Genomic DNA, 24,479 nt, shown 5'->3' on the forward strand with positions numbered 1-24,479 from the left:
AGTTAAATAAGTAGGTTAAAAGAAATCCAAGATGGATTTAAGTGATTAGATAAAATAAAAGAATAATAAAATCCTCTTCAAATGAATAAACAGTATAAATTTACTAAGCAGTAAGGTGAACATAGAAAAATAATTAATAGCATAATAATAATGATGATCATTTATTCCTTGTTCTAAAAGTGTGCCAAGCACTTTTCATGTTACCTAATTTTATCCTCACAACACCTCTGTGAGGCATTATTCTTTTACACCCGTTTTACAGATGCAGGGACACTAATGGAGAAAGGGGAGCTCCCATTCCCAGGGCAACTAGCTCTGCCTTGCTCCAAAGGGCTTCCACACCTACCTTGCACGTACTTTCCCTTCCATCTGACATTTATAATGTGCTATTTGAAGGTTCTGCAGCTAGGACTGTTGGTATTTATGGTGTTCAAACATTCTTCGTAGTTGGTTTACCTGCCTCAGACTACATTTACACATTTGTTTAGAGCCCAGAGAATTATATTTTTAGGGGAGCCTGTATCATGTAAAAGAACCATAGGCTTCAGGACCTGCAGTCACCAAGGAAGCACTGAGCTTGGACCACAACCCCTAGGACATGCAGCACAGTGTCCTTGAGATGCTGGGTAGAGGTTGTTAAACTTACTTTTCATTAGCTCTATCCTCAAGGACGGTCTATGGTAGGGGTTGGCAAACTATAGCCTGTGGGCCAAATATGCCTATTTTTTGTATAGCCCATGAGCTAAGAATGGTTTTTACATTTTAAAATGGTCTCAAAAAACCCCAAAAGAAGAATATTTTGCAGCATGCAAAAATTATGTGCAATTCAAATTTCAGTGTCTATTATTTATTGGGCACTCATTAGTTACGTATTATCTACGGCTGCTTATGCACTAGAACAGCTGAGTTGAGTAGTTGCTACTGGGACCATATGGTCCACAAAAACTAAATATTTACCATATGATCCTTAACAGAAAAAGTTTGTCAACCCCTGATCCTAAGGATTAGGCCAATCCCTTTAAGCAACTTTCCAAGAAATACTACTAACCTTTTAAGTTTCCCAACAATTCTTCACTCAAGATAAAGTAGCTCAGTGTACAGATTTGAATGCAACTAATTTTATTCATTTTTTTTTCTCCCCAGTGGAATTTTTGGGAATGTCAGGTATCATTGCTTTAGTCACTGTAGGACTAAATTTAGATTCCTTAAGCTTTAAACCGAGGATGGAGTTAATAATTACTAAGTAAGTCTATTGCGTACTTGATATAGATCTCATAGAAATTTAGTGCTTAAGTGGTCCTGCCTTAATGAACACTAATATAATTTTTTATAACTTTTTTCTATGTTTTAATTTTTAATTTTACTGCCAGTTATATTTGAAAAGAACTTAAGCTACCAACAATTATTGACATTAATTGATATTCCTATTATGAATAATGTGTCAGTGGCTCAGAGATCATAGTACTTTCTATACATAACTCTTTGATAAAAATTTACTTTGAATTGTGGGAAGTTTAAAAAATGCTTTATTCCTTTGTTTCCTTCATAACGTACCTGAATGACAGTATCCAAGTATGGGAAGAGCTGGAAAAGAAAGGTAGCAGAAAGATACAACACCAGCAAACTCTTATCTAGCCTTTACATCTGGTGTCATATGGACATCTGTGGACAAAGGGAAAGCCATTTGTCTTTTCAGACAAATGAGTTAGCCATTCTCTGGGTGACTACGCTAAATTATAGAATGTTTCAGAATTATCTCACACCAAATCATAGTCTAGTGTAGAAATTCTCACACTGGATGAAAGCAAATGTTGAAATGAGAAAAATAAGCATTATCCTGAGTTTTCCCATGAAGATTCATTGCTTTAATATAAAGGACTATTCTTTGTTCTGAAATTACGTTCTTCCTACTTTTTTGGTGTTTAATATGTAATTTCATGAAATTCCACTCATAGAAGACGGTACTTTTTTTTTATAACTCTACTTGACAAAATTAAAAAAAAATGGCATCTGTAACTTATTCTAGTTTTGTGTATATGTGAATGATACTTTACTGGTTTTTAAAAGCCAGAAGCTTAGGAATAACTAGTTCTTGGAACACATACTTTTTGTCTGTATTTGGACAGTTTTCTGAGCTCAGTCATGCTGTCTGTCAGCATCATTATAAATTACTCATTCTATTCATTCAATTGTTTATTCTTTTAGCTATTCAACCAATCCTCTCTTAATATCTCCTGTGGCCTGGATATTGTATCCTAGGTTTGGGGCTATGAAAATAAGTCCCTTCTCAGAAGACACTCATGTTAAGTGATGGACATGTTTATGTAAGAAACTAATAATAAGTGTAAATAATTATATGTTTATTGGGATCTTACTACATGTAAGGCATTTTTTAAGGTCCTGTGGAGACATTTTAAAAAGTATTCTACTCAGTCAGTTATTCGATCATTTCTGAATTTTTATAAAACTAAGCTTTGGGGTTTGAGGTCCCGCTCATACCCTTTTCTTCTAGGAGTTTTGAATCAATTGAATCAAGAGACAGGAATCGGATAGAGAATTGGACTATCTGCTTGATTGGAGTAATGCTGTATCAGAGAACATGGTTTATACCTGCAGCTAAAATGAGGCTTCCTAATGCTTCTTTCCCAGTGTAGATCTTGAGACCTACCTATAGGGAGACTGGTTTGTGGGACAGACACAGTCACCCAGTCCTCTGAAAGGGAAGGTCTGAATAGAGGGGACCAAGAAGAGGCAGAACTTGAGATCTGCTCATGGAAGTCAGACCTGGCCCAGACCCAGGTGTGTTACCACATGGAACCAGAACAGCTCCATGCCCTAAGCACTGTGCTCTGGTCTCGCAGTAGGAATCTCGGGGGGTAAGGCTAGACGTGTAGATTTAAAAAACACATCCCGGGCCTCCCTGGTGGCGCAGTGGTTGAGAGTCCTCCTGCCGATGCAGGGGATACGGGTTCGTGCCCCGGTCTGGGAGGATCCCATATGCCGCGGAGCGGCTGGGCCCGTGGGCCATGGCCGCTGGGCCTGCGCATCCGGAGCCTGTGCTCCGCAACGGGAGAGGCCGCAGCAGTGAGAGGCCCGCATACCGCAAAAAGAAAAAAAATAAAAAATAAAAATAAAAAAATAAAAAACACATCCCTTAAAATGTGATTTCTTTTCCATTTATCCTAGGTTTCTAATAATGTTTTCATGTGTATACCAACATTTAATATACACTTTCTTTGGCATTGTCATTGGATGTGGAGAAATCAAGTATTTTCAGTTTCACACTTTAGTTTTCATGTTCATCTTATTTGCAACAGTGAATTTTGTAAGGTAAGAATTATAATTTAAAGTTTGCTTACTAGACTTAGGTTCTCAAGCCCAGAATTAGAATTGAGAAGAAGTGGGTTATAGCAAAAAGAGCTGTGGACATGCAGTCAGGAAACCTGTATTGTTGTCAAGGTCCTGACAATAGCTTGCTGCACAACTGAGGGAAAGTCTATTTACTCTTCAAGCTTTCATTGTAAAATGAGAAGGCGCAGAACAACAGCATCAGCATAACCCATGAGCTTGACAGAAATGCAGATTCATGGGCCCATCCCATTTTACTGAATTGAATCTCTGAAGTTGAGATCCAGGAAACTGTTTCAACATGCTTGTTAAAGTTTGAGCACCACTGGATTAGATTAATAGCTCCTAACATTTTGTTGACTTTCATCATCATTTATTATCATCATAACTATGATAAAGCCATTTGTTAAACATTAACCATGTACATTATGCCATTAGTATTAATGCAACACTATGCGGTAGGTGTTACTGCATCATTTCACAGATGAAGCCCCAGAGAGGTTAAAAACTTGCCTGGCGTCACCCAGATTGTGAGGACAGAGTTGGGATTTAAACTTGACTCCCAAGAGCATGCTATTTCTAGAGTGACATTGCCCACACGTGGCAGTTGTGTCTTCCATAAGAATTCGTGACAGTGTCTCTGAAAGTATTGTCATTTCTACTCAGGTTAGGCCTGGCTGAGTGAGCTTACTTTATAAGATGTTCTCATGAAACATTGCTTCTGCTGACTCTGAAGGCACTGCAGGCAACTCGGATAGGCACTGTCACACAGAAGGGTGGGTGTACAATTTATGTTTCTTTCCACCACGGGAGCACAAGTGCAAGGCGAGGTTGGTCTCAGTGTATGCAGAAAGATACATGGCTTTTTGCACGCATCCATTATCTCATTTCATCTGCATAATGACACTGGGACATAAGAATTATTATCTCCATTTTATAGATTAAAAAACTGTCCAAGGGATTTCGCTGGTGGTCCAGTGGGTAAGACTCTGCACTCCCAATGCAGGAGGCCGGGGTTTCCATCCCTGGTTGGGGAACTAGATCCGGCATGCATGCTGCAACTAAGACCCTGTGCAACCAAAAAAAAAAAAAAAAAAAACTGTCCAAGAAAGGCAAGGTGCCTTGCCCAAGGTCAAATGGCTACTGAGTGCCAGAGATCTTGTGTGAACTTATGGTTCCACCTCACTAGAGGAGAGACTTTAGTGGAGGGAGTCATCCTAAGGGGCCCTGAAAGTATGGGTAGACTTTCCGTAAGAGACTTGTTGAGAAAAATGTTTCAGAGACGATGAGCCAAACAAAGGCCTGGACGTCATAATCATTGCTAATGTGTGTTAAGTGCTGACCACATTCTAAACATTATGCTAAGCCCTGTGAATGTTGCCTCATTTTACTGAATCTTCATAAGAGTCCTTTGAGGCAAGTTCAATGACTATTATTTCTCCATTTTGCAGATGAAGAAATTGAGGCTTGGAGAGGTTAAATAACTTGCCTAAGGTTACATAGTAAAAGACATCTAAATTTGAACCCAGGTAGACTGACTCCAGAGCCTTTGCTCTACTGCCTCCCTGTTTTTGATATCAGGAAATGACATAAATTGTTCGATTTTGGCTGGAGTCAGTGGTATTTTAGAGAAAGATCATTTAGTAAGGCTGAAAAGGTTGATAATTACTTTGCAAAAAGCTTTAAATGCAAGGCGGAGGAGTTTGCCCAAATTAATTATATATATTATAGATGGCAAGTTGTAGATTTTCTGTTTCTCAATGACAGGAATTCTCTAAATTGTCTTACGAAATTCCCGGTTAAGCGACTGATACACAGTATCTTTTGTGAGGCTGAGAACATGTCAATTATATTTCTGCTGAAATTTCACTTGAAGGACAGTACTGATATTTTTTTGGTGCAAGTCTGCTATAGATAGAATCTAGATTTTGGCATAGGGTCCTATAACAAAATGATCTGTAGAGAAAGGAGGCACAAATTGAAATTATTTACATGGTGTTTAGTGTATGATTCTTGTGGAAGTTCAAGAAAAATTTGGTTGAGCTAAATTTATTAAAGTGTCTACAATAATTTTACTTTTTCTTCATGATCTACAAGGTCCTTGTGGTCTAATTTCTGCATCTAGTTGTGGCCTTCCAGGGAGCTTGTTAATGTCATTTGAAGAAGTTTCCCTGCAGGAATTTACTACCAAGATCCTAAACACTACACCCTAGTGTTAATGATAATTTCTTATATTTGTATAGAATTTCTAGCATTATTTTTCAAGATTTGAGTATTATATGCAAAATTTAGATCGTAGGTTTGGTTAGTCTCAGAAAGTTTGAACAACCTATGAATAAACTGGATCGTCTTCTTTTTTCTGAAAAATTTTTACATGAAATTTAGTATTTAGTAGCTAGTATCATCCATAAATAACATTAATACATAAGATGTGATATAAAAATAAATGTTTTTCTCTCCACAGGTTACTTACTGTTGTATTAGTGAGCCCTATTCTGAGGCATTCAAATTATAAGTATAATTGGAGATGGGGAATTGTTATAGCGTGGTCTGGAATTAAAGGAGTTTTTAGCTTACTCTTGGCTCCTGATATTCATAATCTGGCTGAACAAAAAGTAGAGTCACCACAGCTGGTAAGAAAAATCATATCCCATGATTATTCATATCTACTCATTTTTGTTTTGTAGCACTTGTCATAGTACCCAATAATAAAGCTAACCATTTAAAAAATTAGGTTTGAAGAATGCAATCTTCTAAGTAGGAAGGAACTTTTGGGGGAAAGCTTATTTATGCTGACAGTGTGAAAGGGACCAAAAATCAAATAACAGTTCCAGATGTGGGAGTTGGTTGCACTTGGGATCGAACCCTGGCTGCACCATACACAGGCTGAGTGGCCTTGGTTAAGTTCCCCAGACTTGTGGCACTTCAGTTTCCAGTGGAGGATCGAAACGATGCTTAGCAAAGTACCTGACACTCAGTAAATGTTCAACATATGTTGTTGAACGTATAAGTGCTGTTTTTCAAGAGCTGTCAGAAGGTATGAAAAAAAATAATTCCTTATCTAGAGCATTCCAATTCCTATAGCTATTAGAGCAAAAACTGAAATGCTCATTAAATATGCTAAGGAAAGAAAGATTTTGTAAATTTTTGAATTCAGGATCTAGTCATATTTATGTCTTTTAGAGCTAAATAAAAAATTAATTTCTTGGGCTTCCATGGTGGCGTAGTGGTTGAGAGTCCGCCTGCCGATGCAGGGGACACGGGTTCGTGCCCCGGTCTGGGAAGATCCCACATGCCGCGGAGCGGCTGGGCCCGTGAGCCATGGCCGCTGAGCCTGCGCGTCTGGAGCCTGTGCTCCGCAACGGGAGCGGCCACAACAGTGAGAGGCCCATGTACCAAAAAAAAAAAAAAAAATTAATTTCTTGAAAAAATTTGGCTGAAGACTATATTATACATAGTGAAAGACAAATCTCGGTTTCCTTTCTACTCTCTCTCAAAGCCTTTTCCCCATGGGCCAGCCAGTGGATTTCTGGGCAGTCTGGTGGTGGCAGCATTGGTGAGACTCCAGGGAAGGTCCAGAGAGCTCAGAGCATCTGTGGACAGCGTGAGGGTACCTCGTCATTCATGACAGTACTCTGTGAGCTAGCTGGAGAAGTTGTGGGAAGTTTCTAGAAATCCCCATGACACCCCCACCACTTCCCAGTCAGATGAACCCTATACCTGCTCCTGGGAGGGAGAACACTTGAATAACGTAAATTAAGAACATTACCCACCTCCCAAGGAACTTTAATCTGGAGGTAGATGTACAGAGTTTCTTGATAGTATCCAACTTCAAGTTCAGAATTTTCTCTTCTTTGCTATTTTACTCCTGTCCTAGAAGACTCTAAGAGCCCAGTATTTTTCAAATATCTTTGTTGGGTGGAGCAACTATCACCCTCTTTATCTTGTATGTAGGGAAACCAAAATAAAGAGAATAGCATGTTAATGAAAGAACTCAGGCACCCTAACTCCCCAAAGAGAAAGAGTTTATTTTTAATGTTGCTTTTTAAGAAATGGAGTATCATAGTCCTCACCGTCTTTCCTGAGGATTTACACTTCATATCTGTGGGCATGGTCTGGGAATTAATTTGGAGTTCAAACACACCTGTGGTTTTGCAGGGACTTTGGGTCTTTCCATGTTCCAGAGGAAAAGAAGAATGAGCTCCTTCAGTTTTCTTTTGTGCAAGGAATTGGCCTAAAACCAAGTCAAAGAAGTGTTAACTAACATTTGAGTATCATTTTTCAGTGTTTCCCAAATCTGTTTGATGTTAAGAATCCCTTTGATGCCACCCGAGACCTACAGAATCAGAATCTGCAGGGAATAAGCCTGGGAGTCAGTGTCTTTAAGAAGCATTTCAGGTGCTTATTGTGATCAGTCATTTGGGAAATACTCTCTGAAGACATACTGCTATTAACTCCATTTTTCAGTAAAGGACATTGAGACTCAAAGTGGTAAACTGGCCTCAAATTACATGGCTAGTAAATGGCAGAACCAAGACCTACAAATGTGGTTCTGCTTCTGCTTCTGCTTCTGCATGGTGCCTCTCCTGACCCCAGCGCAGTTCCTGTCTGCTTCTTCAGAGCTTCTCGTATGGCTGTAGTAAATGCTTGTGGCAGGTGCACTTCCCTATCACCACTGCCTGCCATTGCCGGGGTTGCTCCCCAGCCCCGCAGGTTCCACAGCAATGTCTGAGAATCAACCACCGTGCTGGCTTTTCAGGCTTTGCATGGCCACTGTTGACAGCAGCAACCATGGAGGGCTCCTCTCTCAGTGTCCTTATCCCTCCCAGAAACTACAAAATCTATTTTTCTCCTCACTCTGATTGAAAACTGATTTCTACCCCAGGGGATTATATTCAAGCAGTGTCCACAAAATAACCCTTTTGCCTCTTCTTATCAGAGGCGGTATTTTAAAATGTGGTATTTTAGAATTTTGTTAGTGGTTAATTGAACAATGATTCCCTTTGGAGAACTTATTAATGTTTTGACTCTGTGTGTTTTGTTTTTCAGTTTATATTGTATATACAAGTAATATCATTAATGACTATGGGAATAAATTCATACATGATGACTTATTCAGCCAGGACATTAGGTAAAGTCTAATTAATTGGGGAGAGTAATGCAAAGAGATTATTGTTGGGGGGTGGTGGAGACATTTCTTATGGGGCTCAAGGAATTGATTATGAAATCACTCATTTTCATTCACTCCCTATTTATAGATAATGTATGAATTGGGATATTGATTCAGCCAGTTTAACAGAAACCACATTAACAGTGGCTTAAACAAGACAAAGTTTTTTTGTTTGTTTTTTTCCCCTCCACCAGAAAGTCCAGAAAAGTGGGATGGTTCTGTTCCACAAGGTTGTCCAGAGAGCTCAGATCCTTCTCTTTTGTTACTCCCCGGCTTCCCAGGGTGTTGCTTTTGTCTGCAGGGTAGATGCTGGCTCACTGCCACTGTATCTTCAGTCCAATCAACTAGAAAGGGAGGATAGGGTGGGGGTGATGGTGGTGGTGATGCTGTTAATGGAGGGTAAGCAGCTTCCTTTTAAGGGCACAATCTGGAAGTTGTACATATCATTACCACTCACAGTCCATTGGCCAGAACTTAGTCACATGGGCACACATGGCCAAAGGAAGCTGGGGAATATTATCTTAACTGACTGGCCATGTGCTTAGCCAAAACTCAGAGATTCTATTGTTAAAGGAAGAAGGGGAGAATGAATATTGGGAGCAGTCAGCAGGCTCTGCCACAGTTGCCTATTTCTAGAAAAAAATTGAAGCTGTTGATATTAAAATACATAAATATAATAAAATCACAAATAGACCGATGATCAGTAGAGAAATCAGGGTAAGATCATCAGTGGCAGTGGAGTCAAGGGGGAGAGAAAGGGCAGGATGGGATTACACAAAGTTTTAGAGTAGGGCCTTAGTATCCTCCAGTGTCCTGTGGCCTGGTCCTCAGCTTTGCTGGTGCAGAGACATGATTTTGTCAGGGTATCTAGAATTAATCAAAAGGCTGGAAATTTACATATATCGCACTCACAGGAGAATACAGATGCAGCAGAAAATCAATTTATTAATTTATAATGAGGATGATTTCTTTCTATGTCAGAAATAATTGTGATCATTATTCAGGGTATTCACCTCTAAATACCAATTTCCTTGATAAATCACATTAGTAATCAGAAGGTTTCTTGGAAAGTGTGGAACTGGTGAGAGGTCAAGGAAGGGTAATGTTGAAGGAGAGTTCTTATAAACAGGGAAGTAGCCCGGTGAATTTAGCCCCTCTGCTTGTGTCTTTTCACGGTTCTGCCCACTCCTGAAACCGTGCCCCATCCACACTATTGCAGAACTTCCTGTGGAAGCTTACCTCCAAGTCCATGGCCCCAATATGCGAACAGGACTAGTAAATGGGGCAGATTTTTGGCAGCTCTCCTTCTCCCCACATTATGTGTTTGCTCTTGTTTGCAGTGGAAAGTAGAGCTTGGATCAGCAAAAGCCTACACTGGAGCATGAGTAAAGTTAACTCGATCCATGAAGGTTTGCTCACACCTCCCTTCCCACCAGTTTTCTTTGGCTTTCAGGGATCCAGACCCACTCTGCTCTCTTTGCTTATGATAAAACATCTGTATTTCCTCCATGCTTGCTTTCTTGAGATTGCTCTTACTCTGATACTCAAAGGCAAGAGCAAGAGGTTTTACTATCATGGAAATATTTTTTTCTTCTCCTTTTCTTCCTGTACAATTTTTTTAATTGTATTAACTGAACCTCAGAATTTTCACTGTGAAACAAACATGTATGGCAAGTACTTTATCCTCAGAATCAATGCTCATCCTTTCTAGAAACACTCGCACGTTAACAGGTAATTGACAAAATTGAGTTTTATCAGGAAGAGTTTCAGACCAACTTCTTCCATCTGGTCTAATGCTTTTAAGAGATTCATCCTCTGGACCTAGAGATTATCATACTAAGCGAAGTAAGTCAGAAGGAGAAAGACAAATTCCACATGACATCACTTATATGTGGAATCTAAAATATGACACAAATGAACATATCTACAAAACAAAAACAGATTGACAGATATAGAGAACAGACTTGTGGTTGCCAAGGGGGAAGGGAGTAGGGGAGAGGACTGGGAGTTTGGGATTAGCAGATGCAATCCATTACATATAGGATGGATAAACAACAAGGTCCTACTATATAGCACAGGGAGCTATATTCAGTATTCTGTGATAAACCATAATGGAAAAGAATATGAAGAATATATATATATATGTGTGTGTGTGTGTGTATATATATATATACACACACACACACACATATCTATATCTATCTATCTATCTATCTATCTATATATATATATATATATCACTGATTCACTTTGGTGTACTGCAGAAATTAAACACAACATTGGAAATGAACACTACTTCAATAATATTAAAAAAAAAAAAAGAGAGAGAGAGAGAGAGAGAGAGAGAGATCCATCCTCATATTCTTCCAGGATCATCTTAAACACAGGAGTTTGTTCAAATGTACTGGTGCCATCGAGTGGTCCACTTATACCCATGTTTCCCCAGAGCAACTGGAAAGTGGCCGTTGCTCCATCCTCATGGGTGGGATGTAATTAGGCAAATGAATAAACTTTCTCCTTGTGTGCTCTCAGCCATGGAAATTTTAAATCCAAAGCTGACACGTTCTAACTCTTTAGCATGGCAGTCAGATGCATCTTTGCTCTGGACCATAGAGAACTGAGAGGGATATGATTACAAACCTTTTTGAATCCCTGAGAATTGAAATACAGCCACCACAGTGTCCTGTAGAGAATGCAGTAAAGTTAAACTGAAACATTTAGAAACATTTAAAACTCTTTATGAGACATCTCATATGCAATTATGAAGAGAGAACAGTTTTATTATTTATTTATTTATCTATTAAATTGACGTGTATTTGATTTACAATGTTTTGTTAGTTTCTGCTGTACAGCAGTGATTCATTGTACATATGTATACATTCTTTTTTTACCTTCTATTCCATTATGGTTTATCACAGGATATTGAATATATTTCCCTGTGCTATACAGGAGAACCTTGTTGTTTATTGAGAACAGTTTTATTGAGATGGAATTCTGAATGAGTAGGCTAAGCCCACTCACTAATTAAATTCTTCTTTTTGGTAAGCAAGCCTCATATCTAAAACTTCAAATTGTTACTTCAGGATGATACAAACTGCTACAAGTTTTGGACATGTAGATTTGCTGGCCAGGAAACAGAGATGTTAAATTTGAGGGATCTCTATTGCAGTGGCCATTAAATTTTATTATGTATAAGAATCAGTTGGAGAAGTTGTTAAAATGCAAATTCCCAGGTCACTCTGATTCTCCAGACATGGAGTAAAGCTCAGGAATTTGCATTATTTAATAGGCAGCTCCTTTACCTGTAGACACAGGTAGCTTTCCATACTTGGAGAAATACTGATTGGATGCCTTTAAATAGTCATGTTTCTAACTATAGGGAACAAAAAGAAACTAAGAAGACATTCTTTAGCACTTGAGTCAGAAAAAGTTGAGCTGTACAGCCAGAAGGAAATGGATAGTTGGGTAATTTTCTGGAAAATTTTGGACAAATAGTTGTCCTTGCTCTAAGCACTCTGGTTTGGCTATGCAAGTGATGCCAAGATTTCACTACATTATGCAACATTTCGCTTCCCTGTGCAATCTTCACTGTATTTTATTAAGGCCCTTCCTTTTCTTTGTCACAGGTTTGTGTGCCATCTCCCTTCCAAGACAAATGGCCATGCAAAATGCCATTAAGCACATCCAGGAGATAATACAGAACAGAATAACTTTATTTAAAACAGAAAAAGTTTTGACAAATGTTAACTGGACCTTAGTAGAAGAAAAAACAAAGATTGAATACATCATTCCTGTGAGTTGATACCTGGCAAAAAATAGTCCTTTCCCTTTCTGGCCTGCCTTTTTCTTTAGTTTATTATAAAAAACTTGATTCTGCTAGTTATATGTCAGGATACTGAAGGGAGATACATTTACTAGCTTTGCTGTATTGGCAAAAATAGTTTGAATTCTGTCTCTAAAGAGAAGGTGTTGGTGATCTAGCCTTATTTGCCAAATACAGGAGAACTGGTGTTTTTACAAACTGGCTGATTGAGTAACTATGAATGGCCTCTGCCAGGGTGATGTTTCCAACTGGTTGAGGAAGTGAGAGATCTCTCCCTGTATAAGTACTATCAAAAGCAGAAAACATAGGCTGCTCCAGAGAGCAGTCAAGCATACAACTAGCTTGGGGAAGAATTTGGCTTCTAAATCTCCCCAAATGAATTGTTACTTCGCCACAATTGAAAGCAACATTTCTAATATGGAGAACGTTTTTCACTTATACACCCCTTCATTTTAGCGATTCTGATTTGATTTATTGGAATCTTGGTTGAGCGAAGTATTTGACAGCTCCTAATCATTTTTACTTATTTGTAACTTTATCTCTGTGTTTTTAAACTTAGTCTGATACTGTTCAGTTTCCTCATGTTTCATGTGATAAAAAAGTGAAGGAGGAGTCCCCAACAGATGAAGTTTTAATAGAAGAGGCCAGATTGCATGTAGCTATAATACAAATGGTTGGTACCCTTCACATAATCTGCTTTTTATTTATTTATTATTCTTGCGATGCTTTTAATTCTTACGTATGGTTTTCAGGTGACTAGAAGATTTTTTTTCATCTTTTAATTGGTTGTTAAAATTTATGTTTGATTTATGAAAGTTAAAAAATAAAAGAAGAAATCTCTTAGGATTTAAATTCAAGTCACAAATGTTATTATTCTATTTCTAAGTTTAGCTAATTTTTAGCAGTTCACTTTTGGGGAGTCTTTGAATAATGTTTGGTGCCATTTACGTACTAATTAAAATCTTCAAATATTTGAAACTGCTTTTATAAATTTAACATATTTGAGTTCCTCTTATACAATATTCTCTCAAGTGCTTATTTAACTCCTGTAAATCTAATGAGTTAAAATAAATCTAATGAAGCAAAATTCTCTTAAAATATTTACAATTTAATATTTAAATGTTATAAATGTAGGAAGATTACTAGGTAAAATCAAGTTTAAATCAACTTATCAAATTGCACATTTAAAATTGGGGTTTTATTTTAATAGTACAAATTTTATTCAATTTTACAAGTATATAAAATACTCATTATGTCCAGAATCCTTCTTTTTTACTTTCATTTTAGAACTTATTATGAAGAATTTCTAAAATATACAAAGGTAGATAAAATAGTGTAATGAACTCCCAAGTACCGATCACTCAGCCTTAAAAACCATCCACACATGACCAACTGTGCCCCATCTGCACCCTCAGTCACTCCTCCATCTTCCATATTATTTAGAAACAAATCCCAGACATTATATCATTTCATCTGCAAATATTTCAGTATGTATCTCTAAATTTTTAAAATTTAGTCTTTTAAAAATTTTAAAATTTGGTCTTTTTAAAAACATAGTAAAATACTAATATTGCACCTAAGAATTAATAATTCCTTAATAACATCAAATATTGGGTCAATGATCAAATTTCCAATTATCTCATAAATGTGATCAATGCGTATTTTCACAGTTTATATATATATATATATATATATATATATATATATATATATTTTTTTTTTTTTTTTTTTTTTTTTTTTTTTTTTTTGCTGTACGCGGGCCTCTCACTGTTGTGGCCTCTCCCATTGCGGAGCACAGGCTCCGGACGCACAGGCTCAGCGGCCATGGCTCACGGGCCCAGCCGCTCCGCGGCATATGGGATCCTCCCAGACCGGGGCACGAACCCGTATCCCCTGCATCGGCAGGCGGACTCTCAACCACTGCGCCACCAGGGAGGCCCTCACAGTTTATATTTTTAAATTGCATTTCTGTAAAATAACATATTGCAACGAATGCATATGTACTTTGTCTCTTTTAATCTATAAATTCCTCCTTTTATTTTTTCTGTTGAAGAACATATTTCTTCTTAATACAAAAATATTAACACTGTATTTTCATTTTAAAAACATTTCTATACTTAATTTAAAATGTTCTCAGAATTTGAAAGGCTCTTACCCAGAGAGGTAAAATATGGTCACAAGTTCTTTGTAAGACCTCCTATTAAGAGGTGGTGCCTATATCCCTCCCCACCATTAAATTTGGACATTCTTGTGACTTGTTTTGACCGGTACAATGTAGCAAAAGGACTTTGGGCATGTACTGGAGCCTAGGCCTTGAGGAGATTTGCAATTTCCCCCTTCTTCCACTTTGAATACCACCCTGAGATTGTCATGTGAGGAAGCTGGCCTAGCCTCTGAAGAATGAGAGGCCACATAGAAGTAACCTGAGGCATACAGCCGAGAGTCAGTACCCTACTACTAGACTTGGGAATGGAGCCACTTTAATTTGAGGCTTGGGACAGTAGATTCAACCTTGCGATGGTAAGAGATTCAAAGAATTTGTGACCATATTTAATGTACCACGTTCCACTCACTGGCCACAAATATTGTTACCCCTCCTACGAAGCAAAACACACTCATCTTTTTCTAAGACACTGCACGCCCGCCCCGAACCCTGGCAAGACTTCATCCTATTATGGTATCAGATTCAAAGTCCAGTATCTCATGATGTGCATTTAGTCTAGGTCTGCTGAAGCTTCTTGGTTGTATCTCCTTAAGTATGATTCCTCTTGATCCAGAGACCTGTGGACTAAAAAGAGAAGTTATCTGTCTCCCCCACCTCCACCCACAACATTTAGTGGTGATCAATAGACACCTCTGTTCAAGAAGGGGAAGAACAGGAAGCACTGATTAATCACTGGCCCTTGGCAATTCTGAAATCCAGATGGGCATATGTCCCAGTTCTCCCCATTCTCTATATTTTCATAGGAAATAATCCATGTTTGTGTCTGAGTAACCTTCTCAGACTGATTTCTGCCAGTAGAAATGGAAATTCTTACTTATTTAGAACTCTTACTGTCTTTTTAAGTCCAAGCTGATAGTTTCCTTAAAAACTCATGTGTTTTCAATGAGTCTCATTGTAGTCCACTCTACTCTGTAATTCCTTTTCATACAGGCCACATGTCAGACAATATGAGTCTGAGAAAGCCTTTAGTCTGCTTGAGAGGGTAGACTAAGGACCACCTTTAACCTTTCAGTGGTCTTATCCAAGGGTCTTGAGCCACACCCTTGATTTGATCTTGAGCCTGAGGCCATATTTTACTGGCAGAACTCTAGATTTGATTTTTACTCCCAGATCTTTTGCCACCTGAAGAGACTTGCAGATGAGAAGTACGTTTGGTTTTCAACCTGGCAAATCCTGGCCTCTTTCTATTTTCTATAAGACCCGCTTGCAGATTGAACTGTTGCCCTTCGGTTTATCTCTCTCTTCCCATACCTTATCATATGCAGCTAAAAAGGTTGACACTTTAATATTTCTAGAATATTAGAAGCCAGATTCACAAATTCATTAGGTACACCCTCTACTTTCCAACTGTGCCTTAGGTGACAGTATTGCCAATTGTGCTGTCTCTTCATAGCACAGCTGCCTCCCTCCAGCCTTCTACATCAGTTTTCTCACTGCTCTTCCAGCTTCCACTAACAGTCTCCTCATTGCCCTTCTAGCCTCTGCTCACCACCTAGTCCCAAAGCTAATGATACATGCTTTAGCTTTTTGTTATGGAAGCTCTGCACAATTGGCACTGATTTCTGTTTTGGTTAGCCTTTGCTGTATTACAAACCTTAGTGGCTGAAAACAACAATGATTTGGTATTTCTCACATTTCTGTGGGTTGGCAACCTGGATGATTTTATTGTCGGTCTTGCCTGGGAACACTTATATGTCTGCCACCATCTTAGCTCAACTGGGGTTAGAGGGTCCAGCATGTCCTCACTCACAGATTTGGCAGTTGACTCTGGTTGTCTTTCAGGGCACTTTGGTTCTCCTCCACATGGCTTCCTATCTTCCAGTAGAGTGAACTGGGCTTCTTTACTACATGGTGGTCTCTGGGTTCCAACAGGGTGAGAGGACAAGCTGCAAAGCCCGCTGTATCTCCTAGGCTCTGGAAGTTGAATAACATCACTTTTACCCCCGTTCTATTAGTTAAAGTAAATCACAAAGCTAGCCCAGATTCAATGAGTGAGGAAGACCCCACCTTTGAAGGAAGGAGCAGCAGTATTAGTTACAAAGAGGCATGGGAAAGGCATGCTACATTGGGACCATTGTTATAATGACCTACCACATTTACTTTTTAAACCAACAATCCCATGTAATGACCCACTTCATGTTATCTTTTCTAAAAAAATTGAAATATATTTGATTTACAGAATTGTGTTAGTTTCAGGCATACAGCATAGTGATTCAGTTTTTTTTCAGGTTATATTCCATTGTAGGTTATTATAAGATGTTAACTATAATTCCCTTTGCTATACAGTAAATCCTTATTGCATATATTTTATGTATATTAGTTTGTATCTGTTAATCCCATACCCCTAATTTGTCCTCCCCACCTTTCCTTTTTGGTAACCATAAGTTTGTTTTCTGTGTCTGTGAGTCTGTTTCCATTTTGTGTATAGACTCATTTGTATTATTTTTTAGATTCCACATATAAGTGATATAATATTTGTCTTTGACTTACTTCACTTAGTATGGTAATCTCTAGGTCCATTCATGTTGCTGCAAATGGCATATTTCATTCTTTTTTATGGCTGAGTAATATTCATATATATATATATATATATATATATATATATATATATATATATGCCACATCTTCTTAAGCCAATTTTCTGTTATGGGCACTTGGGTTGTTTCTATGTCTTGGCTATTGTAAATGGTGCTGCTATGAACGTTGAGGTGCATGTATCTTTTTGAATTAGAGTTTTTGGGTTTTTTTTTTTTTGGATATATACCCAGAAGTAGGATTGCTAGATCATATGGTAGCTCTATTTTTAGTTTTTTAAGGAACCTCATACTGTTCTCCCTAGTGGATGCACCAGTTTACATTTCCTACCAACAGTGTACAAGGGTTCTGTTTTCTCCACACTCTCTCCAGCATTTATTATTTGTAGCCTTTTTGATGATAGCCATTCTGACCAGTACGAGGGGATGCTTCATTGTGGTTTAGGTTTGCATTTCTCTAATAATTAGTGATGTTGAACATCTGAAGTAAACTCTTTGAGTTGTATAGATTTTGAGTTTCCTGAAGCCATAAGTCTTTGTATCTTTTGTAACATCCAAGGGAGTACTTTGCAAAAATGGAATATTCTGTAAATATTTAAATTGAATGAAATTTATTTCTTGCTCTAGAAGTTTTTGAATAGGATATTTTCATATATTGAATTCAATAATAATAGTGAGGGGTATGTAAAGGTCAAGCAGGGTACATTACAATAATGTTTTGGTCCTTTGTAATTTTTATTTAAAATTGTATGTTTAGAGTAGCTTTGAAAAACAGTGTAATGACGGAGTCCTCAGTGTAGAGGCAGCCCGGACATTAATTGGTGCAACCAAAAGCTATTGCCACATCCAAGGAAAGTAAGTATAATACTTCTTTAATTGATATTTCCAAAATTGAATGGGTATGTAATAGAGAATGAACAAACTGAGAGTTCAGTGTCCAGATTGATCAATCTTTTTATCTTATCTATCTGTCTGTTTATCCATCCATCCATCTACTTCCTATTTTACTTTACTTTACTTTTCTATTTTACTTCCTATTTTTCTTGTTTATACTTTTCTCCCTGAAAATTCATAACTTTGATGACATTGGGAATTTCTGGAGGAAGATTTGACTACAGAGCAATTATATGAGAGACAAGGGGGCCATGAAAAAGAACCCATATAGTTTTAATTATGATGATAATTATTTCGTCTTTATATCATATTTACTAAATTACTGCATAGGGGAAGTAAGGAGGCCTGGAGCCTGCCATTAAACTGCTCTCTGGGGTGGAATAGGATCATAGGATCTGGAGGAATTGATCCAACCCATGGAACTGATAGATATAATTAAATATGATGGGAAAAGCTCAGTATCTTAGAGATATATTGATATCTGGTTACAGTCCTGAAACATTAGATAATGGATGGTCTAAGACAAACCTGTGGGGCAACAGTGATGGGAGATTCTGTCTGGGTGATAGTTAACATTTCAGCAGCCTGGTAATATATCTGGGAGATGTAGCATCAATTCCTAAATAAAGTTTGGGAAAGACAGGGACTTTAGGGCCTTGCAGAATCTTCGGCTAGGCAAGGCATGACAAAAGGAAGCTTGATTCTGAACCCCAAAGAATTGGATTCTGAAGTTTTAATTATGTTCTACCTCAGGTCACGGATAGTTCCAGGAACATGGACAGCAGGAGTCTCCCACTAAAAATGTTTCTGTTCCATGACCATGGGTGGGTAGGCAGATGGATACAGAGGCATATTTAATAAACCCATATTACATTTATGTTTAGTATAACTTTCTGTTTTTTCTTTTCTTTTTTTTTTTTTTTTTTGCAGTACGCGGGCCTCTCACTGTTGTGGCCTCTCCTGTTGCGGATGGCTCACAGGCCCAGCCGCTCTGCGGCATGTGGGATCTTCCCGCACCAGGGCGTGAACCCGTGTCCCCTGCATTGACAGGTGGACTCTCAACTACTGCGCCACCAGGGAAGCCCCAACTTTCTGTTTTATATTACTCAAAGGTATAGCACTTGCTTTTCATTTTAACATGTATGTATATTTTTCTCTATTAGATTCATGAGTATCTATGATGTTTCAACTTATGTAAGAGCTAGAAGTTGGCTTATGAAGTTTAAAAACATATTAACTTTCTTGGAATATCATAAAGATAAGACACCTCTTTTTCTATATGGGTAAGTACTGTGAACCTTTAATAGCAAGGTACTTGAAAATATGACCTTTTCTACATTGTCAGAATAGATTACTTTGATTTTCCATAAAAAAAAAACACCCAGCTAATATTATAGTGAAGTCTTATTGATTGAGTGCGGAAGGAACAAAGTTCTTGCTTCTCTTTCTCCATTCTGTTTTACCAATTTCATTGGCACCTCTATTAGAGAGTGGGTAGAAAAAAGATGAAAAGGATGGTCATATTTGGATTCTTCAAGTTTTAATTACCATGTCTTAGGGTCACATTACATGTTGGACTTCTTTGGTATTCTTCTGGTATTCTTCTGGGATGAGCAGGGGTGAGAAATAGCAAACTCAAAGACTAAATCTAACTCTCAACTTATTTTCATCTGTGCCATGGGATGGTTCTGTTGATGTCTATAATTAGGAAAAACACAACATGGCCTTAACAATACTTATAACCAACGTCCAAAATATCACAAGGTACAGATTTTTCTTAACTTGTGCAGACTCTGTTTTGTTATATAACATAAGTTGTGAGCTTATATACTTTTTAGAGCAGAAAGACAAAGTTTTTCTACTAACAAAAGATGTCAAATGAGAAAGTACTGGGACCATTAATGCTAATAAATTTTAAGTGGGTGTTAACATGCTTTTCATAACAAATTATGATAATTTTTTACTTTCTTCCATTTATTAAGTTTACAGAAAAAATATAAAAATTTAAAACCCTAGGATCTTGACATATATCCAAGTAACCTCTTTTTGTCAGCTTCTACTTTAGATGAATAGAAAAAAATTTTTTAAATGTCATAGTAATATTGAATAGAATATTTCATTCTGTTCCTAATTTTAAGCAGTGTTGATGTTTTTCTCTAAATTAATTTGTTTCTTGCTTTTGATGTATGAATTTTTGCATTGTTTCTATGTGCGATTAGCCTTGATTTTAAAAAATGCTCTCCAGACAAATCTCAAACAAACAATCCAACCTTACACCTAAAGGAACTAGAAAAAGAAGGACAAACAAAACCCTTAGTTAATAGAAAGGGAGAAATCATAAATATCAGAGCAGAAATAAGTGAAAGAGAAACTAAAAAACAATAGAATAGATAAATGAAACTAAGAGCTGGTTCTTTGAAAAAATAAACAAAATTGATAAACCTTCAGCCCAACTCACCAAGAAAAAGAGAGGGCCCAAATCAATAAAATCAGATGAAAAAGAAGTTACAACTGAAATCACTGAAATACAAAGGATCACAAGAGAGTACTACAAACAGTTATATGCCAGTAAGATGGAAACCTAGAAGAAATGGACAAATTCTTAGAAAGGTACAATCTCCCAAGACTGTAGCAGGAAGAAGTAGAAAATATGAACAGACCAATTACCAGTACTGAAATTGAATCAGTAATTTTAAAACTCCCAACAAATAAAATTCCAGGACCACATGGCTTCAGAGATGAATTCTACCAAACATTTAGAGAAGAGTTAACACATATCCTTATCAAATTACTCCAAAAAATTGTAGAGGAAGGAATACTTCTGAAATCATTCTATAAAGCCAGCATTACCCTGATACCAAAATCAGACAAAGATATCACACAAAAAAAGGAAATTACAGGCCAATATCACTGATGAGCATATCAATAGATGCAAAAATCCTCAACAAAATATTAACAAACCAAATTCAGCAATACATTGAAAGGATCATACACCATGATCAAGTGGGATTTGTCCCAAGGATGGTTCAATATGTATGTATATATTCCATATATATAATGGAATATTACTCAGCCCTAGAAAAGAATGAAATCTTGCCATTTGCCATGTGGGTGGACTTAGATGGTATTATGCTAAGTGAAGTAAGTCAGACAGAGAAAGTCAAATACTGTATGATTTCACTTATATGTGGATTCTAAAAAAACAAAACAAATGAATAAACTTAACAAAAGAGAAACAGAGTCATAGATACAGAGAACAAACAGGTGGTGTTCAGAAGGGAGGAATCGGGAGAGGAAAGAAATAGTGAGGGAAATTAAAATGTACAAACTTCCAGTTGCAAAATAAATGAGTAGCCAGTATGAAATGTACAGTGTGGAGAATATAGTTAGCAACTATGTAGTATCTTTGTATGGTGACATATCATAACTAGACTTACTGTGGTTATCATTTTAAAAGATCTAGAAATATTGAATCAGTGTGTTGTATAACAGGACCTAACATAGCGTTCTAGGTCAATCATACTTCAAAAACAAACCAACAAACAAATACATAGAAAAAAAAGGATCAGATTTGTGGTTACCAGAGGTGGAGGGTGGGATAGGGGGAAGTGGATGAAAACAGTCACCAGGTACAATTTCCATTTATCAGATAAAAGTACTAGGGAGGTAATGTATTACACTATGATGAATATAGTTAACACTGCTGCATGTTACATATGAAAGCTGTTAAGGGAGTAAGTCCTAAGGGTTCTCATCACAAGGAGAAATTTTCTATCTGTTTAATGTTGCATCTATATGAGATAATGGATGTTCACTACACTTACCGTGATGATCAGTTTGTGATGTACGTAAGCCAAACCATTATGTTGTATACCTTAAAACATATACAGTGCTGTATGTCAATTATATCTTAAGAAAACTGGAAGAAAAAAACACCCCCCACAAAAGCCACCCTCCCAAATGAATATGTATTTACAGTACCTAATGTTTGGGCAAAGGTTAATGAAAATGTTTCTTCTACCTGGGTGAATAATAAGCATAAGACATTAACTTTAAAAAAAGCTCCTCAGCCCTGATCTAGATTACCAAGAGCCATATCTTTATCTTTTTCCCTTATGATTTTTATGTCTAGAAAGTATGGTTTAGATTTTTGCTTAGCTATTGTTTCATATTATTTGTATCTTTCTTCAAATTAATGTTAATATTTATTTAAACAAATGAACTTCAGATTTTAATTGTTATACCTCAAATTAATGTTAATATTTATTTAAACAAATGAACTTCAGATTTTAATTGTTATACCTTTAAAGTGATCTGACATTTTATTTGATCTCTTTTTTTTCAGGAATAATAAATTTCTGAGTTTTATATATCGCATTGTATTTTCAGAAGAATTTGAATATGCAGGACATATTATAAGAATAATGTACATTTATCCTATGATAATGCATCTATGGCCAATGGCAAGAGAATTAAATGTGTCAGCACTGATATTAGTAAACTACTATTTTGTATTTTTATATCTGTTAGAATCAGCATTGAAGGTACTGTTTAAAATAGAAATGTATCCTATAAAAAGAACAGTTTAGATAATTTGAATCTATTTTTGTCATTTTTTTCAAATAATTGATACTAGAAGCCTTTTGCTGTAACAGTTGATAGGATCCTGGAATTTGAGTAATCTTTTTGAATTTTCTGAGTTTAATAATGAAATCAGTAAAACAGTTAGTCTTGGATATCAGGTAAGAGAAGTATCATAAAAGTGGAGAGAATCTCAAAGATCAGGCAAAAAAGAATTGAAAATCTAGACATTTGCTGTTTCCCTCGAATACTCCCTGTAACGATGCAAAGAATAAATAAGTGAATAAAACCAAAATGGTTTGCTAGTTACTTGTCATAATATAAGATGAGAACTAGTTTTTAGGATAAATGCTTCAAAGATGATTTATCAGCATTATTGTTTTCATACTTTAATTATAATTAATAGTATTGCAATGAATCTGTTTAGTATTTTTCATTGCTTTTCTTTGGCATTACAGCTTCATAATAGATTATGTATATTTGGAATCAAATTATAATTTTTTTTTTTTTTGTGGTACGCGGGCCTCTCACTGTTGTGGCCTCTCCCGTTGAGGAGCACAGGCTCCGGACGCACAGGCTCAGCGGCCATGGCTCATGGGCCCAGCCTCTCCGCGGCATGTGGGATCTTCCCAGACCAGGGCACGAATCTGTGTCCCCTGCATTGGCAGGCGGACTCTCAACCACTGCGCCACCAGGGAAGCCCCAAATTATAATTTTTGATGTAGGATTTTTTTGAATTTCAAATGAATGACTTAAAACCCAACTTTTGGAATATAACTCATTTGTAGTTAAGGATTTAACTGTTAATTTTTAAGAATCTCCTCCCCATATCATTGTATAGTGCTATGAAATGATGTACATTCTGTATGTTTTCTAAACAGATAACAATTTTGAAAAGCAGATATTTTCATCAACATTGGAATATTTTGGAATTTTTTATCGTGCTTATTGGAATCGTTGATATATTTTGTATATACTTCATCAGATTGAGACCAGACCACTTGGTTCTTATTCAGTTTACAGTAATAATAGGTTATTTCAGAATAATTAGATTTATTCCTCTTATCAAGGTAAAACTTCACGTTTTAAAATACTGTTTTTTTTCTATACTATTTGTCGAAAGAATTAAGAAACCTCACTATTTTGAAAGAAATGAGGGAGGGAGCTGTCTTTTCTCCTGGAACCCTCTCTTTATAGGTATCTGCATGGCTCACTCTCTCACTCCCTTCAAGTCATTGCTCAAATCTCACCTTCTCATGGAGAAGGTCTTCCCTGACCTTCTTTTATGCTACGTAAAATGGCAACCTGCCCTCCATACTCCCAACATGTTCCACCCATCTCTCTGATCCCCCTCCACTTGCTTAAATTTTAATTTTTCTGTGTAGCACTTATCACTTTTTTACTGTATGTTATATGTGCTTTCCACGAGGTAGGGATCTTTGTTTTGCTCACTGATGTAACCTATGGCTCCAGAATGGTACCTAGTATATAGTAAGTACTTAATAAATTATGTATTGAGTGAATAAATGAAAACAGTGGTGCCCCTTGCAGCAGGATAACCCAGAAACAAGTTCTCCAAGTTTTAGTAAAATTTGCTCATAAAGCCCTAACTGTGCAGAAGCATAAAAATATTTACCCTAGAGCCCACACTACTTACATAGCCCACTGCCTATGAAGTTCAGTTTTACTGTGGCCTTCAGTCTCCTTAACAATGACCATTTCTTCTTTTCGCGGCTCTGGTTTTGATTCTGAAGGTAGATCTTCAGATTTTCAGTCTCCGTTCTTAAGCCTCCTTTCTCTTTCCAATGCAGTTGCATTATATAAGCTTTTAACTTGGGTGCTTTAGATGATTTCACTTGCCACTCCATACTTTTGAGTTGCTTAATTCTTATTACATCAAATAAG

At 37.0% G+C, this 24,479-nt stretch overlaps 1 protein-coding gene across 1 annotated transcript in view; it reads left to right on the forward strand.

The window, feature by feature from the left end:
- SLC9C2 (solute carrier family 9 member C2 (putative)) overlaps window positions 1-24,479 on the forward strand; it is a 155,941-nt gene that overhangs the window by 80,707 nt on the left and 50,755 nt on the right. Inside the window, exons 12-21 of the mRNA XM_082612957.1 lie at window positions 1,144-1,243; window positions 3,187-3,330; window positions 5,813-5,981; window positions 8,398-8,479; window positions 12,145-12,311; window positions 12,901-13,014; window positions 17,857-17,954; window positions 19,157-19,276; window positions 22,339-22,537; window positions 23,456-23,644. Of these exons, the coding sequence (XP_082469083.1) occupies window positions 1,144-1,243; window positions 3,187-3,330; window positions 5,813-5,981; window positions 8,398-8,479; window positions 12,145-12,311; window positions 12,901-13,014; window positions 17,857-17,954; window positions 19,157-19,276; window positions 22,339-22,537; window positions 23,456-23,644 (1,382 nt within the window). The remainder of the gene's footprint in view (window positions 1-1,143; window positions 1,244-3,186; window positions 3,331-5,812; window positions 5,982-8,397; window positions 8,480-12,144; window positions 12,312-12,900; window positions 13,015-17,856; window positions 17,955-19,156; window positions 19,277-22,338; window positions 22,538-23,455; window positions 23,645-24,479) is intronic.

The sequence above is a fragment of the Mesoplodon mirus genome (assembly GCF_964341445.2).
Source record: "Mesoplodon mirus genome assembly, chromosome: 3".
NCBI classification, from domain to species: Eukaryota; Metazoa; Chordata; class Mammalia; order Artiodactyla; family Ziphiidae; genus Mesoplodon; species Mesoplodon mirus.